At 46.8% G+C, this 17,956-nt stretch overlaps 1 protein-coding gene across 1 annotated transcript in view; it reads right to left on the bottom strand.

Moving 5' to 3' along the window:
• ACO2 (aconitase 2) overlaps positions 1–17,956 on the bottom strand; it is a 31,057-nt gene that overhangs the window by 1,016 nt on the left and 12,085 nt on the right. The window contains exons 4-17 of the mRNA XM_044984053.1: positions 17,717–17,809; positions 14,888–15,046; positions 14,290–14,440; positions 12,864–12,968; positions 12,184–12,275; positions 11,453–11,558; positions 10,168–10,325; positions 8,901–8,974; positions 7,982–8,093; positions 7,212–7,334; positions 6,724–6,879; positions 4,944–5,135; positions 3,352–3,484; positions 431–552 (exon numbers count right to left, since the gene is read on the bottom strand). Coding sequence (XP_044839988.1) covers positions 431–552; positions 3,352–3,484; positions 4,944–5,135; positions 6,724–6,879; positions 7,212–7,334; positions 7,982–8,093; positions 8,901–8,974; positions 10,168–10,325; positions 11,453–11,558; positions 12,184–12,275; positions 12,864–12,968; positions 14,290–14,440; positions 14,888–15,046; positions 17,717–17,809 — 1,776 coding nt within the window. The remainder of the gene's footprint in view (positions 1–430; positions 553–3,351; positions 3,485–4,943; positions 5,136–6,723; positions 6,880–7,211; positions 7,335–7,981; positions 8,094–8,900; positions 8,975–10,167; positions 10,326–11,452; positions 11,559–12,183; positions 12,276–12,863; positions 12,969–14,289; positions 14,441–14,887; positions 15,047–17,716; positions 17,810–17,956) is intronic.

Below are 17,956 nucleotides of genomic sequence, written 5' to 3' on the forward strand. Positions count from 1 at the left end.
AGGACAGAGGTTCTCAAACGTCATTGCACTGTGACCCCCTTCTAACAATTACTACCCAACCCCAAGATGGGGGACTGAAGCCTGAGCCCGCCCAAGCCCCTTTGGCCCCAGGGCTTCAGTCCCAGGCAAGGGGACTGTAACCTGAGCCCTGTCACTCAGGGCTGAAGCCCTTGGGCTTCTGCTTCAGCCCCTGGTGATGGGGCTCGGGCTTTTGGCCCTGGGCCCCAGCAAGTCGAAGTCTGCCCTGGCGACCCCATTAAAATGGGCTTGTGACCCACTTTGGAGTCCTGACCCACAGTTTGAGGACTGCTGCTCTAGGAGCAGAGTTAGTCATAACCCTCCCTCCCCCTAGAAATCTCTGATCCCTGGGAGTGAGCCCAGTGGAAACAAAATGCAGCTTATTGCTGCAAAAGGAAATCCAACCAGTTACCTTTCCGGGTGCAAAGTCTGCCAGACCCACAATGCTCAGCTTGTCCACAGGATGAATCTTGTTGTAGTCAGCTGGGTCAGCAAAAGTTAGAGGCAGCAGGCCTTGCTTCTTGAGGTTGGTTTCTGTAAATAAGACAGAAAGGATTCACCACCCACCACAAAGGGTATAGGACAGTTTAGTGAGCCTTGCATGGGGGATAAACAACATCCCACATTTTAGGTATTGCAGCATAATATACTGACAATGCAATGGCGGCTCCTCAGGCAATGGTAGCTCCATAGCCGGTGCTCATTTTTATCCAGCAACTCTCAGTTCTCTTCTGAGCAATGAAATGAAGGACAAGAATAGTCTGCTGACAAGCATCAGGAAAGTATCTTCCTCATTTTTTCCCTTTCACTCAACAGTGTTGGCGAGTGGACAAGGAGGAGCATTGTTAGGTGGAAGGGAAGTTTGCAGGGAATGTGATGGATAAGCTCAGAATCACAGAGGTACAAGAATATCCACCATACTGTTTGATACTTGAATATCACAATCAGCAGCTGTCGTGTGTTTCTACATTGCCTTGCACAGTGCAGCTGGAGCCCCATGGCGCTGCAAAACTACAAATATTGATATTAAGTATATAGGGACTTTCAGATCTTGCAAGTAATGAGATTTCACAGATGTTTTTACTACAGTATAAAGTTCCTTGACCATGGAATGCATGGTTCAGGTTTGGAGGCCTTGGTGTATCTATTACAGCTGATGAAACAGGACATCAATCCTTCTATAATTTTGCCCCAAACTATGCTTGGCTTTTCTAGGGGCAGTGTGGTAACATTTAATCTGGTCTTTAACAGTACTGTCACACATCTGAGATCCAGCACACACTGAACTTTCAAACATGGCTGAAGTGTGAAGAAATTGGGGATGGAAGCATCCAGAGACACATCCAACTCTGTTCCATTGCAGATCCTACTGAAAAAGCTGAGACTGTTTAAGGCACATTTTCAAAAAATACATGGAAACAACGGAGACAGGTGCCGTTTCAGTGGTACACAACTTTCTGAATGATTGCATTATATCTACCACCATTGGTTTAGTAACTCCCTCTCCTCAAACAGCCAATTGCAAACGATCTAAAAGTCACTCTCTGCTATCCCACCTCACCCCCTGCACACCTTTGTTGCTTTGAGTCTGCCGAGCAGTGAAGCATGTGTTTCTTACATACCCGTCTCTAAGAAGAGTACTACTAATGGCTTTCCAGGCAAGAAACATTGATGGGAATACAATAACTTAGATACTTTATTATAAGATGGATGGTTTGTAAGCTTTTTGGGTCATCTTTATCCCCGTTGGGAGTGGACTTCGATGGACCTTCCCCAGGGAGAAGCTTGTTCTTGTGTGTGTAGGAATTCATAGATAAGGCCAGAAGGGACCATTAACTCATCTAGTCTGACCTCCTATATAACACAGGTCACAGAATTTCACCTAGTTAACCCAGTATTGAGCCCTATGGCTTGTATTTAGTCCAAGCACAACTGCCAAAAAAAAGCATCCACTCCTGAAGACATGAAGAATCCACCATTTCCCTTGGTAGTTTGTTCCAGTGATTAATCATCCTCACCGTTAAAAGTTGTGCCTTTCTTAGTTTGATTAGCTTCCAGCCATTGATTCTTAACCCTTTCTCTGCTAGATTAGTCTTTTAGTATGATTTTTTTCCCCTCGTGAAGGTACTTCACACTTATCAAATCACTTCAATCCTTGTTTTGGTAAGCTAAACAGATTGAAAGAAACACTGTCGTACTATACGAAGAGCTTAATCTTTCATCCGTGGCTCTTTCAACATCCTCTTAATGGTGACTTCTGAAATAATGCATAAAGCTCTGAAGCGGTCTCAACAGTGTGGCAAAATAAAGCAGATACAGAGATAAATCACCTCCTGACTCCTACTGCCTTGTTTATACACACAAGGATCACATTAGTTCTTTTTGCCCCAGCATGGGATTGGAGTGATGAAGAGGATGTATTTTGATTTGCCTGTGTATACAGATGTTGGGTTCAAGAATACAACACTCCCTCCAATCAGGTAGATGTTTAGAGCACCCACCAGTGACTTTGGGAGAGGAGAAAGATAGACACAATCTTTGAAGTATGGTGGTAAATTGCATTTAATCATTTGAGTATTATGTTAATGTCCATTATTTAATATGTCTTCCTCAGAGCACTGTTCACTCAAATATATGTACCTGAAAATACCCACTCTATGGGGAGGGGAGGTGTCAGATTTACTGGAGCCAGAGCAGGCTAGAGCATGTGGGTTTCCCATGCTTATCCCTGGGGAGGGGATGAGTCTTGTTCTCCCACCATCGTCGTGGGGAGAGGAAAGCAGCAGAGTTAACACACACTTTTGGCAGGGGTTGTCTGTCTTCCAAAATAAGACTGAATCTCCATGAGAGTATGGGAGAAAAAGAGAACTTGGGCAACCATTGACTGAAGAAGTCTGACAGGCAGCTGGACACAGGAGGTCAATGCAGCAGAATGGGTTTGTTTTGCAAAGGAAGAACAGACATTGTACTGTACTTTCAGGGAGTTGCTTTCAGTTGTCGGTCTACATCTTTAGGTTGCAAGCTCACTGCAGGAGGGATGGTCTTCTGTGTCCTCAGTGCCTACCCCAATGGCCTCCCAACCCTGACTTCGGCTTTTAGGCATTACTGGAATAAGATACTGCTAATAGAAAAAAGCAACACTAATCATGTGTTAAGCATCAGGTGTTAACTGCTGGCAGGACACCAGACTAGATGGACAATGGATTTGCTCCAGCAGATCCTGTTCTCTTTCCTGCCTCCAGTACTGAACACGTCAAGGAAATGGGTCTTCCAAGCCATAAAGCAACCTCCTTATACACCACACAGTATCCAGCTGCTGGTGGTGGTACTTACCATGAATCCTGGCAAAGCTCTTTGTGATGATGGCTCTGCCTCCCAGGTGACGTGGTTCCAATGCTGCATGTTCCCGACTCGATCCCTCACCATAGTTTTCATCCCCAACAACCACCCATTTGATGCCATTTTTCTGTGACCAAAAGCAATGCAAATAATTTTATATTACACACACAAATTATTGAGAGCATTAAGGTTGCAAAGCCAAGCACTCAGAAGTTAAGATATGCCAAAATAAAGGTCACCTGTGCATGGTCACACATCTTCCATTCCTTAGTGCTCTATGGATTAAAAAAATCTGCTGAGGAGTGTCCCCCAGAGGGCTCCTATGTGTCTCCCATCCTATTAAGAGCTATATAAAAAGAGCTAGGTATTATCATCCTTGGCCACGGAGGACTGATTGGACAATGGATTTTGGAGACCCTAGATATTGTTTAGGGTGGAGTTTCAACCACAACTCTTCCTGAATAGTCTCCCAATGCAATTGTCTGTCCTGTGGCAGCCACCCTGCCAGCAGAGGCCACATAAGGTAGACATGGCATGTTCCTGGAACTGCTCCCGAGAGCCATGATTCTTCCGGCAGATGGGAAGTTAACCCATGGGCACTTGTTAAGCTATGGGGATAGGGTGGTAAGGGCATTTTCTCTAGCAGTTTCCATCATCAAGTTCAGCAAGAAGTTTTCAAAGAATGGAGGGGGCAAAATGTTTGATATTATTTAGAAAATTATCAATCAGATTGATCATACAGATGGAACAAACTCCAGTGAAGAGATTCCACCATAGCTTGAAGACACAACTGTGCTCATAAGGACAGCAGGGACTTGATCAGCATTTCCAGTGTCTCCATTCAGTTTGAGAGCTCTGGGTCAAGAAGCTTTGGGTCACTAGGTATTCTCTCCTCCAGAGAGGGAGAGGAAAACAGTAGTTACCCCACAAGATCTAACTAGAGTGGATCCCTGGAGATAGCCCAAACACTGAGAGGACTAGTAAAGAGCCAGTTAAGTGGTGAGGTATGGTGTGACCTCTACGGCAGAATAGCATGAAGCATAGCACCTTCTCTGTAGCTTTTCAAACCAGACAGCTAGTCAAAGTTTGGGAGCTGGAGATGTTCCAGTTGGGAGCAGAAATTGGTGATAGTCTGGTATTTCTTTGATACAGTTTTGTACATTCTTTATTTATAGCGTCCCATGTCTCTGAATGCAGAGGGAATCAAGCAGCAGGGAACACCTTTTGCTCAACACACCAAGAACACTTGTTCAGCTTGCACCCCTTACACAAAAGCTTTTCCCTAGGTTTCTTCCAGGGCCAGAGAGTGCTTTCAGCTGCTCTTTCCAGCTGCCTGTTTCTGCCCTGACTGCCTTCACATGCCTGCACTACTCAGCAAACCCCCTCCATCTACTCAGTCCAAATGTTACTAGGTCAATTCACAACCTCCTTTTGGCTTAGGTGGGGGGGGAGGGGGGCTTGTGATCAATTTAAAGTGACAGCTATATTAGCTATGTTTGAGATCTAAGCAGTCACCAGTACCTCTCACCACAGCACATCCAGATACCCTCTGACGTTAGAGGTGGATGTAAGGTAGGAATTCTCACCTTGTAGTAGCGGGCTGTGTCTGGGACTGGCCCAAACTCCTGGGTTAATGCATTCCGCACTGAGTTGGCCTTGCCATTCTCAATATTGATGGCTCCAATCAGCAGGTTGTTGGAGATATTGTCCAGATGGCCACGGAATTTGAGCCATGGACCGGCTGCAGAAATGTGGTCGGTAGTACATTTCCCTTTCACCTGGAGTGCAGCAAAAGAAACGAGATGAGAGAAAGTCTTTCCTCACTCAGGGAAGGATGCTGTAAGGACTTTGCATTTCTGGAGCACTTTTCATTCTGAAGGATCCTAAAGCCCTTTAGAAGCCATGTATGTGGGGACATCACACCTGATATGGAATATCAGCCATCTCTGGGACAAAATGCAGCAATCATTCTGCATCTGCAATGGAGGGTAAGGGAAGAACATCTATTTGAAACTGCTGGAAGAATTTTAGAAAGGCAGAATTCCAAATTGGAATTGAGCCATGACACCTGACCCAACCACTTTTTCACCCTTCACACAGCAGTGGGTTCATGAGGAACCAAAAGCAAGCAATTTCTCTGTTACATTTCATCCAGAAGGCAGCACAGTGCCCCTTAACTTCATAGAGGGGCACTGGTTCAGTAAGGAATTAGAAGGAATAGTGCCCACCTGATGATTCACCAACCCCCCTTTCCACAGCACCTGGTTTTTCTATGAAGACCTCCAATCCAAGTACCGAGATGGTCCAACCCTTCTTGACGTGTAAGGATAGAGCTCACAGCTCTGCGATAGATTGTTAATATCGCTGCCGGTCTCAGACTCACAGAGTGTTAGTTAAAGGAACCCTTCATGATTCAGATTTTAAGGGCTAGCATCAAAAAGCTCTGGGATGAAACAAGAACAGCACAACCTGGTGGTAGCACTTTAAATCACAACACTGGTCACTAAGGAACCCAACGTTCACTTCCTGCACCAATGGGAATTGGGAACATGCTCCAGGAGGAGTGCAGAGATTGTAAAGGACTGCATTTCAGAACTCCTTTTGCTAATTGGGGGTATTCACACTGACTTCATTTCTCTCTTCCTTTAGAGCAATCATAAAAAGCTCCATCTGTCACACCCTATTAAAATATAGGGAGCAACGTTTAGCTTTGTGAAGGGACTTCTATCCATGACATGCAGGACAAAAAAAGCAGAAATACAAATAAAGCGTTTGTGGTGGGGAGGGGAGGAAGTGCCCGAGGCATAAAAACTTCTCCCAGAAAGGAACAACAGGAAAGATGGAACATGCTACAGAAGTGCCTTTGTTAGCCTTCTGCGGCAGGATATTACTGGTGCAAACAGAGAGATTCAGAAGAGGATCAGACACTTCTCTGAATAGTAAATAAAAGTGGCACTAGCTGAGGTAGGCTAATAAATGACAAGGCCTGCATAGTCTTATGCTTCAGGATATGAATTGAGCAGCTGGCAGTCAAGAAGACATCACCACCCCATGGTTATGCAGCTAAATGCATTATGGGGCTGTATGACTTCCTCTAAAGTAACCCTACAAAACTATGGTGGGGGGCGGGGGGGCGCAGAGAAATCAGCACAAAGAAAACAAATCACTCACCCACCCTTTCTGTGATGGAGCGAACACCTGCTTTATACACTTGTCAAAATTGCTAATCCGAGTGGGTCATTAGAACCTTGCACAGTTTCTCTACCAAGTCAGGTCACCCAAATCCCACAGTTGCTTTATGGATCTGTTCTAGGACTACTTGGAGTCCTTTCAGATCTGAGCCCCAATCCACTCCCCATTCCTGACCTTGATGAGGATCAGCATGTCTTCCAGATCCTTGCCATCCCACTTATCAAAGGGCTCAAGTAACTGCAGGCGCTGGCTGGTGAGGCTTACATCTACATGCTGCCCACTTCTGTCTTTGGGGGGATGCTGATAGGTGTCCTGGCCTGGGTCAAACTCCTGTAAGAGAAGAAAGAGAGAGAGTTCACTACCATTCTCCTCAACCACACTCACAACAACATTTGAAAGAAAAACAAGCCAAGTTCTAGTATTACATAAGGTTAGAACCTGCGTTTCAACAATGGGAATAAAGTTAGCAAGTGGAGAGGTCTTCCATTAGGAACACCCAGTTTTCTTCCTCTGTGCCACCCTCTCCTCCCACAGCAGGGTGGTCCTCCCCCCAGTAACCCCCAAAATACATCTAATCAAGCAGTAATATACATTTCCACTGATGTTACATGCCTCCCTTCATCCCTACTTGGTGGAAAGTCAGTCTACAAGATAAACGTTACCAGTGTGGGCAGCTCATCTGCATCAGGTGCTTCTAGTTTAAACTTCTTCCCATCGGCTCCAGTCAGGAAGTCCATCTCAGGGTTAAATTTCAGGGTGCCAGCAATAGCCAGGGCTGTGACAATCTGAGAAAATATACAATCGGTCGTAAAAATACGTTTTGCTCACTTCAGCGCTCTGATTTTAAAGTCCTACCCCCAACTCTGCCAGACATTAAAGTCTCAGACATAGAAGTCATGGTGCTTCCAAGACCAGCAATAGGGGCGGTGCCTGCAGGGAGATGGGAACTCAAATGTATTTGTCTTGGGTATCACAGTGAAATGAAATCAGGCCAAGACAAATTAGTTTTGGGGCTACTGAAGAGACTGGAGTTAAAGGACTACATAAACAAGTTTAATTGAACAATGTAGTTATGAGGTAGAGTAGGAAGTTACCACCCCTGAATTACAGCAAGATTTAGAATCTGTTTGGGGATTGTAGATGGTCCAAGAATTCAGCTTGATAGCTCTTTGGGCAACCAGACTATTGATTTCTCAGTGAGCGTCTTATACTGAGAGAATCAAAGCCGAAGTTTACAATGGCCTTCAGGGGCCTCTTCTCACATCCCAGAGCATTTGGAACATGGTCAAGTCCAGTCCATATCAGGGCTTCCAATTTCTCTTCCCAAACCCACCCAGAAAGCAGGACCTCTAAAGACAATGTAGTCTCAGGAACTGAATTCCCACAGTCATTCCACTGGTCCAGCTCCCTCCTGCCAGCCTGTGTACTGTACCTCTGGAGAGGTCACAAATGCATGCGTCTCTGGGTTAGCATCATTGCGGCCTGTGAAGTTTCTGTTATAGGATGTAACAATTGTGTTCTTCTCGCCTTTCTTGGTGTCTTTCCTACAAAGAAATGCAGAGGAACAAATGTGCTTTGCTAACGCCACCAGATGGTATGTTGCTTCTAGAGATTTTTCTAGAATCAGGAAGATGTTAAAGATCTCCTTGGTCTGGTTTTTGTGGCATCCTCCAGGTGGAAGAGCTCACACAGTACTTTGAGAGCGATCAGGTCAGTGCTCTGACCTAACATTCCCTCAGGAGCATAGGTTATAGTGTGCAACACTGAATGAGCCACTGCTGAGCAGTGATATTTGATATTTTATGGGAGGCTGAGCTCTCCACATCTCTGTGCTACTCAAATGAAGTCTAGCAGCACACGGTATCAAGAATGGGCCGCAACGCTACTCCAACCCTTCGGAATGAAGATGTGAACACAAGACTCTCCAAACCCCCATGCCACTGGCTCTTCCCACCTATACAACACAGGATCCAGGTCAAATGTCACCCTTTGGTTTTAAAAACCAAAAACCCAGCAGAGCCTTAACTCCGTCCTCTCACACATACCTTTTCTCTTTATTCACCTCCTCTGCCCCTCTTCTCAAGAGTCTTCCCCACTCCAGTTCCTAGTATCCCCCCTCACCTCGTGTTAAATCTCAGCTGAAAAGTTCCCTTGCCTGTAACTCTTCCTTTCTCTCCTATTATCGATCATCTGTGGCCAAAATGCACCAGTTGATTCGCTTGGTACTCTTAATATTGAGAGCTTCTGCTATGCCAGTCAGTCTTATTGAGTGCTTCAGGATACCAGTTTGTATGAAAAGTGATACGAAATAAACCTGTAGAAGGGATTTTCTCGTGTTCATACCCCCTTACCTGTCCCACTGCCCAATGCATGGCCCACAGGCATTGGCAAGAACCACCCCTCCAACATCCCGCAGGATTCCAGCCTGGAGGAGGGAAGGAAGAACAAAGTTACTCAGCAGAAAAAGCAACCCAGTAGTCTGCGTTCCAGCCTTTCAGCGTGCAGTAGCCATGTTTCTGGCAGGAGAGACGTTGCTAACTAGGGCACCTCAGCCTGAAGCCATGTATTTGCTTCCCCTTTCAATTCCTGTGCACTTCATTTGAGTCATTTTGAAATAGAGAGAGTTTAATCCAGGAAAGGCTGTAAATTGGTACTGGGGGAAGAGAGGTGGGCATTTGTACTGCCGCTGCCCATTCTGTACTGGTTTTAGAAGGTTTTGCCTGCCAGTCCAGTACCTTGCACTAAGTACTAAGTTCACTTGACCAGAAGCCAGCCCTTAACTATTGGTACACTCCCTGGTTTCCAGATACAGGATACCTGGGAGCAAAGCATTTTACAGACACTGGGAGTGGGGAACAAGGGACCAGTTCAAAAACCACCGGTTGTGGGCAGAGTTGTTATGCAGAGGCTTGGGATACCCATCAAGAGACTGCAATGGGCAGTGTGAAGACTGAAGTGCTGGGAGAGGTATCAGGTGCGTGGAGTGGGGAGTTTATACACAGGTGTACACATTCAAAAATGAAGGCTGACGTGGCAGGTTCACTAGCAGTCCCAGTTTGGATGGGACAGCCTTGGATTTTATTAAGCGTGGAACTGGTCAGAACATGGATTGTGCCGTCCCTCCCACCCCCACGCCTAAACAGTTTTTTCTCCCCATCACAAATGGTTTTGATGGAAAGTTTTCAGTCAGCCTCACTAAGCCATCTTGGGGAGCTTTTATGCTGCGACTCTGGCAGTGGGAAGTGGCTGTGTGTCTGCAATGCTGCTGTCTCTCCTCGGGCAGCTCCAATCCCTGCTGGCTGCTTCAGTTTCACACCAGTTCCAGCCCTGCTGTTTTGAGCACTGGAGCACCATGCTGAGATAGTGGGGTAGTGGCAACTGGCCCACATCCTAAAGATAACCCCTACATATAGTCGGGAGCAGGAAAGGCGGCCAGCGCACCAGTGGGGTGATCACAGCAAGAGGACTTCTAGCGATCAGCAAGAAGAGACTTTAAACTCTCCAGCACCTGCCTCCAGACCTCAAATTCTTTGGAAAAAAGCCATTCCTGGAAAATAGTTCAAAAGACTCATTCCTTTGACGGTTATGTGCCGAAGGGGTGGGGGCGTGCGTACTCACATAGCCATCTCTTTCAATGGTGGCTCGGATCTGCTCCGAGCCGGGTGTGACAGTGAACTGAGACTTGCATTTCAGCCCATGTGCTAGTGCCTGCTTTGCCACTGCAGCGGCGCGCCCCATATCCTCATAGCTTGAATTGGTGCAACTGCCAATCAGACCTGTGTGGTTTTGATGGATAAACAGGAAGCAGTTATTTCACTACCAATTACAGGTTCCTTTCCTCCAGACCTACCCATCTGTGCAGAAAGCATAGGGACACCAATCTAAAGCCCCAACAACATACAATAACAAAAGAGCTAGGAGTGGTTTCAGGTACTGCACCTACCCCAAATCTCCCAGCCAATTTCTCTGGTTTTATAACCACTTTAAAATTCATAGAGTTTAAAGCTAGGAAGTACCTGATCTTCTGTCTACCACAGGCCACAGAATTTTACCCAGTTACCCCATTATTGAGCTCAATAACTTTCATCTGACTAAAGCATAACTTCATCTCTTGATGGCTTCAAGACTACAGAATTTGCCTCTTCCCAGGAGTGGTTCCAAAGGCTGATCACCCTCACTGCATCTTATTTCTAGTTTTAATTTGCGTAGTTTTAGCTCCCAGCCATAGGTTTTGTTGTGCCTTTCCCCACTAGATTAGAGAGCTCTTTAGTACCCAGTATTTTCTCCCTGTGAAGGAAATGATACACTAATCAAGTCACCTGTCCATTTTTTTTTAAATAAAGATCTCAATCTGTTCAGTTTAAGTTTCACTATAAGGCATTTTCTCCTTGAGTCTTCCTTGATTCTCTTGAATCATGTTTGTCTCTCTCCTGTTGCTATGTGAGAGAATCACATGAACACAGGAAACTGACTGTACACCAGAGTGCTGTCAAATGCACAAAGTAAACAAGTTAGGGGAAATTTTCCCAATCTCTCAGTTACAGATAACACCCTAGATCACTGTAACACTTCTCCAGACTGAAGTGTAATCTTTTGAGGGCCGCAGTCTGAGTGACAGAGAAAACAGCCGGTGCATTATGATATTGAAAATGAGAGAACAAGAATCCAGCTCTGCTTTACAGGCCAGCAGGTGTTAGAATGGTCATGCTGAGTTGGGGCAATGACCAACTCTTAGGGCTCACAGGAGACCAGGCTTTGGAAGGGCAAGTTTAAAGGAAAGACAGGTGGTGGTTGAGAGAGTCAAGCAGGCCCAGACTGAACGGAGATGGCAAGCCACTTCCGCTTGAGGCAAGAGCAAGTCCGTTAGCAAGGAAAAATGCAGACCAGGAAACAGGCTACTCACCAACTCTAATATCCACTGGCCAGCCCTCCTTTTCTGCTACAGTGCCAACATCTGCCACAGGGTGCGCCAGGTCTGGCGTGAAAGGCCCATTGATATGGGGTTTCAGCTTTAAGAAACAATGACAAGTAGCTGAGGGATTACACAAAGGCCAGAAAGGTAATGTTTAGCACCCCCCCCCCCCAAATAAAATGCCTGTTTTACCCAATAATCAAAATAATTATAAAAATATTTGATTTACTCTTGACCTGGAGAGTCCTTTTAAAATGGAGCTCTCCATTATGGGCACCTCAGTAACAGGAAGAGGACAACAAATTGAAGAGATCTCTCCTAAATTCTGGTTAAGGAAATACCTGAGGGCACAAGGCAGACAGCTCTGGAGAGTCAGTCAGGAGACAGGCTTTGGAATTTATTTATTTTTGTTTAAGAAAGAAAACTTTATAGCATCACCAAGACAGACACTTGCTTGAATTGAGTCATCACATGAGCATTTTAATGTCAAGCCTCATCCTTGCTTCATCCACCTCCCCAACTGTCTGTCACCCTTGTTTGTTGTGTCATATCTAAGTTTAGAGCTCAAGCTCTTCTGGGCAGGCACTGTGTCTTTTTAGGTCAGCTATGAAGTGCCTACGATTCCGTAGGGTGCTATGAAGTTAGACCTTTGCTCCTTATTCATCCAGGACAAAGTCACGTCTAAATATTCAAGAAGAATGAGGTAATGAAACAAGACTCACCTCACTGAGGTTAATTTCAACCAGCTGATCATATTTGCAGCCAGCATCAGGCACCAAGTGTGCCTGGAATTCATCTGCCAAAGCAGCAATTTCTGAAATAAGAAAAGAAAGCTGGAAAATGCAGAGGTCAGGAAAGGGACACTGCCAACAGGCTATTCCCAATCCCACCATTAACCAGGTATCTTGCCTCCCGCACCATGTAACCCAGGTGACCACCACTCAGTGAACAGATTTGATCTGGCCTTTTACATTGCACACACCCTTGACCTCTCCTCATACACCTAGCATCCTGGGACGGCGTGCTCATAAAACACCCTCTTACTGTACCAATTAGCTGCATTTCCACCCAACCCCCATAGTGAGTAGCATGCAAAGTAACAGGTTCCAGAAGAGTCTGACATCAAGAGTCAACAGGGTAATCTAACGGAGGGGCAAAAGCTTCTAACATTCTTCTGTCTGACCAAGAGCTCTCTGTAGAGCCCATGAAGGCCTCTCCTGAATTTGGTCTTTCTGGGGGTGCTGGTGAGGAGCACAAGAGATCCCCACATCCCCCAAGGGCGAGCAAGTGTGCCACCTTTATGGTGCTGACTGCCATAGGCACCACCTCTGTGCAACACGGTAGAGTACCCAAAGCTAGAGGAGATGGGCACCCTGCCACCAGCCTTCCCCAAGCTTCTTACCAGCTCGTCCAGTCTTGCTCAAGTATTTCTTCATCCGATGGTTATATGGGAAAAGGGAGGTGGTGGCACCAATCTCTGCCCCCATGTTACAGATTGTTGCCATACCTAGAGACAGGCCAGAGGAAAGACCCACAAACTAAGTGGCAGAGGATTTAAAGGCATTCAGCTCTTCACCACAGATTTGCTTTTGTTTGGAGACAGCAAGGCCAGGACAAAATGGGGGAGGTGAGCACAGGAAAAGAAGTCCACATCAGCTCAGTCTAAGGGCCACCTGATCCAGTATTCCATCTTTGTAATGCCAGATATTTCTGACCTTTTGAATGCACATGACTGTATAGAGCTTTAAGTGTGGAGATCAGGGCTGGGGCATTCGAGAAGGTAAAACACAGCTGACAGGAAATAATGGCTTAATATGGTTGTATCTGCTGAAGCCACCAGGCATATTTTGCTGCAGTCTCTTTACTACCTGCTCAATACTAGGGGCAGGGTTCAAACTCCTCCCCAGCTATACAGCATTTCTCTAGCCAGAAGAGCCAGTAGTATTGATCTTGTCAACTGAAAAATGACAAAGATGGATTTAAATGGAGTAAAAGTTATTCTTTCACTGACTGAGCATGGAAAGCCAGTATGTTCTTATGCCACTGGGATCAGCCATGAATTTCAAGAGCACAGTGGTGAAGTTTTAGGAGCATTTTATGCAAGTGCCACTTTTCACATCACCACAGGCAGGCCCAAAGCGTCTGTCTAGGGCTCTAGAAGCAAAGACCACTGACCAATCACCTTTCATCTCTCCCCCACTCCAGTTATCTTCATCCGCTCTTGTAAGAGGCCTTTCTTCAGCACCAATGCATATACCAACACTCACTAGCAATCACTGGCTTCCCTTTCCTCCCTCTAGTTACACAGGCCTGATCAGGTGTCCAAACCCAAAACACAGGAAGGTCAACCACCACCTGTATCCTGTCAGAACCATGAAGAAATCTCTCTCCCCCTCCTCCAAACATAGGTGAGGCCCCTGCATCCTGCCAACTGTCCTGACTGGCCATTTAACAAGACTCCCCTGTTGCAGACAGCCATTCTATGCTCCTGAATTGCAAGAGTCACAGTTGAGTGATCACTCCTACCCTGGCGGGAGCTCTGTGCTTGTGCAGCATTCCCTTGCTCGGTCAGCCTGCATAGCAAGAAATCAAAACTAGAGTCAGTGTCTCCGGGACACCAAAGCAGCACATTAACTACCAGGCCAGTTTCAGGGGGTGGGTTCTTTTAAAGAACTCCCATCACATTCCTTTCCCACCCTCAGTCCACCAGCAGTAAATCCCCATGATCATCAGAACAGCAAATGGCATCAGTCTGCCCATTACTGTCCAGAGACCGCAGCCTCCAGTAGCAATCTATGTCCCCAGTAAATGAGATGGTGTTGCCTCACCGGTGCAGGAGATTGAGTCCACACCAGGCCCATGATACTCAATGATGGCACCTGTGCCACCTTTCACAGTGAGGATGCCGGCCACTTTCAGGATCACATCTTTAGGAGAGCTCCAGCCTGACAGCTCGCCAGTCAGTTTTATGCCAATAACCTGAGGAGCACCAACAAAAGAGAAAGCTTGCTAAAATATGGAGATTTTATCTTCTGCTGGCTAAGCCAATGAGCATCTACATGGATCCCGTTCCTCCTCACTTCCAAGTGGCATCAGTGCCCAGAATCAGGATGTGGGGCAAAGAAGGAAATCCTGAAGTATCAAACCAATGCTCCAGGAAGCCTATATTGCCAGGAGGCCTGAATCCTTTTGCATGGCTAATTAATGGGAAGTTCCTGCTGATGCATCCTTTGAGGCACACAGAACAATGCAGGGAGTGGAGACTCAGAGTTGCCCGTGAAGCATGGTTTAGTTGTTTCTAGACCAGTCTATTTTCCCAAGGCTATAGTGGCTCAAAGTGCCTCATCTGGGAAATTCAAGCTCCCCTTTAACTTATTATTTCAGTCCCTGGCCCATTCGGAATTAACCCTTCCCCCACCATCTCACCTTTGGGCATTTGAGCTCCCAGGGGATGCCTGCCATGACATCTACTGCATCGGCTCCACCCACTCCTATGCAGATTCCACCCAGGCCACCTCCATTGGGGGTGTGGGAATCCGTACCGATGAGCAAAACCCCAGGGTACGCGTAGTTCTCCAGGATGATCTGAAACAAACGTAAGTGGAGAAACAAAGAACAAGATGAAACTTAGTGAAGAGGAGAGCCAGGAGCAGAAGGAGCCCTGGATCAGATCAGTGATTTAATTTGTAGGTCATGATCCCAAGACGGTCGCTAGCTTATTTCAGGTTAAAAGCTCATTGCCATTCCAACTGCATTTCCCACCAAAGCAGATTTGTCCAGTCAGCCACAAGTAGCCCTTCACCAGATGCCAGGAATGAATCTTAACCAGTCCAGTCAGAGAGAGGAGGATATGAAGCCAGTGATAATACAACATGGTACAGGGTTGTATGGGATCCATGTGAAGTCAGAAGGCTCCACACAGACAAGTGTCAGAGGCAGAATCTGTTTCATAAAAACCCAGCTAACCCACTCAGGTGACCCCAATGGCAGAAAACAAAGGTTCATGCATTAACCCGAGACCCTCATTCATCAGGCCTGGCAAGGCCTCATCTCCAAGCCCTCTCCATCAGGTCCAAAGAAGGCTGCCCTAAGCGCACCTCAGTCATTGGGGGTAGGGTGGCAAACAGATCAGGGTTAGAATAAAAACAGCAACAGCAGCTGAACTACCCCTTTTCCTCCCAGGTTATACTTGCAATGCCTCTGGCACTGGGGTTAGAGGGGCAGACTCGCCTTGATCCCACCCAAGAAACCCTTGAGCTTTATCAGCTGATGAATAAGCCAGAGCTCCTGCCCAATGCTACTAAGGAAAAAAATATAAAAGGACAGCACTCAGCACTGACATTCCCTTATGCCCAAAAACTCCAACCAAAGACAAACCCTACTCCAAGCGATGCTTTTACCCCACAAAGGGTGAAGTGCTAGAAACTATTACACACAAAGTGCTCAGATACTAGTGATGGTAGTAGAAGACACTACCATAGACAGATGGCCACACGGTAAGCATTACCATATGGTCCCAGAGCAGTGGCAGAAGTGAGTTGTTCCCACAGTTTCCTGCACAGGCTCAGGTGACACTCCCCCTTCCCTTCTAGGCTGGCCCATTATGGGCTGAAGGTAACATATCAGCTACAAGATCAGTTGCAAACAAAGAGATCTTTAAGGCACATCTTAAGTGCACTTGCCCCAGACCCTCCAGTCAACTTCTTAGGTTTTACAATTGCATGTTCCTCCCCGATCTTTTCCCTGTTTGTGCGGGACATTCACAAAATAAACAGGGGAAGCCAGTTAGCTATGCAGGGGAAAGCTACAAAACGGAGCATGGTCAAATACACAAAACTGACAAACTAAAAGCAACATGGGCTTTTCCCTCCAGTCTCCTAATGACATTTCTCATGAGTATTACCTCTTAAAATAGGTTCAAAAGATTGAGAGAAATATGACTTTTTAAGTTGATTGTATTCCATTAAGGTGCTAATGGAACATGAGATTCTAGAATCTCGTTTTTTTGTTTAGAAAAAAAAGTTACTGTCACCCTCAATGGAATTTACTTTTTGCATTTCACGAAGTCTACATAAGTCACTCTAGACCAGGGGTGGGCAAACATTTTGGCTCGAGGGCCACATTGGGGTTGCAAAACTGTATGGAGGGCCGGGTAGGGAAGGCTGTGCCTCCCCAAACAGCCTGGCCCCTGCCCCCTATCCGACCCCTCCCACTTCCCACCCCCCTCAGAACACCCAACCCATCCAACCTCCCCTGCTCCTTGTCCCCTGTTGACCGCTCCCACCCAGGACCCCCATCCCTAACCATCCTAGTCAACTCCCCCTGCTCCCTGTCCTCACTGCCCCACCCCATATCCATACCCCACCGCCTGACAGGCCTCCCGGGACTCCCATGCCTATCCAATCCCCCCCCCCGTTCCCCATCCCCTGACCACCCCCCAGAACCTCCGCCCCATCCAACCATCCCCTGCTCCCTGTCCCCACTGCTCCCTGCCCCCCCAGGACCCTCTGCCCCTTATCCATTCCCCCCTCCAGCCCCCTTACCATGCCGCCCAGAGCAGCAGGAGCTTGCAGCCTCACTGCCTGGCAAGAGCCAGCTGCACTGCTTGTGTGGTGGCTTTGCTGTGTGTGGGGGGGGGGGAGAGGAGGGGGGAGATGGCAGCCCAGGGGCTGGGCAGGAGGGTCCCGCGGGCTGGATGTGGCCTGTGGGCCGTAGTTTGCCCACCTCTGCTCTAGACTGGTTATTGCTTTGCTATTCTCAGGCAATAAGACAGTGCTACTGTGTTAGAGTATCTTCTCCCCCATCCCAACCCCTGGTTTTATTAAAGTTAAGATCATAAATACGTCTGGTTTTAGATTTTAAAAACAGACTCTCCCCTCCCCATAAAGGCAACTTACATTGGGACTAAGCTACTTCCAGCATCACTTTAGTGCCCCAGCCAAATCAAGCTAAGCTAGCCAATTAACCATTCAGAAACTCTGCCCCTTCCCACTACAGTTAGTGCCAACAATAGGGCATCAAGCATCAGATTACAATTTGACCAGCATAACCTTGGAGAAATGTCCTGGTCTAGGCCAGAGGTGCAAAGAGGTCACCTTGCAGGACAAACACAGCCAGTCTAGATTAAACATGGAGGGAAGGGATATGCCTTTCCCTAGAAGGAGGGATTCTTTTAGTAATTGCACACGTGTTCTCTCCCCACCATAAGGTGGTGAGCTATCTGCCATTCAAACACTGCAGTCACGGACTCTTTACCTGGTGAATGATTCCCGATCCAGGTTTCCAGAACCCTACTCCATACTTGGCACCTGCTGTTGCTAGGAAGTTGTACACCTCCTGGTTAACATCCTATTCATACAGTTAAATAAAGCGTTAGTAAGACATTACATTCAGTTTTCTCCCCACAGAACCAGAGTTCAGCCACCCCACAGCCCCATGGCTTCCTGGACATTTTGTAGGCACTGGAGGGGAGAATGAAGTTCAGCATCACTGATT

The sequence above is a fragment of the Mauremys mutica genome, chromosome 1 (genome assembly GCF_020497125.1).
Source record: "Mauremys mutica isolate MM-2020 ecotype Southern chromosome 1, ASM2049712v1, whole genome shotgun sequence".
NCBI lineage: Eukaryota > Metazoa > Chordata > Testudines > Geoemydidae > Mauremys > Mauremys mutica.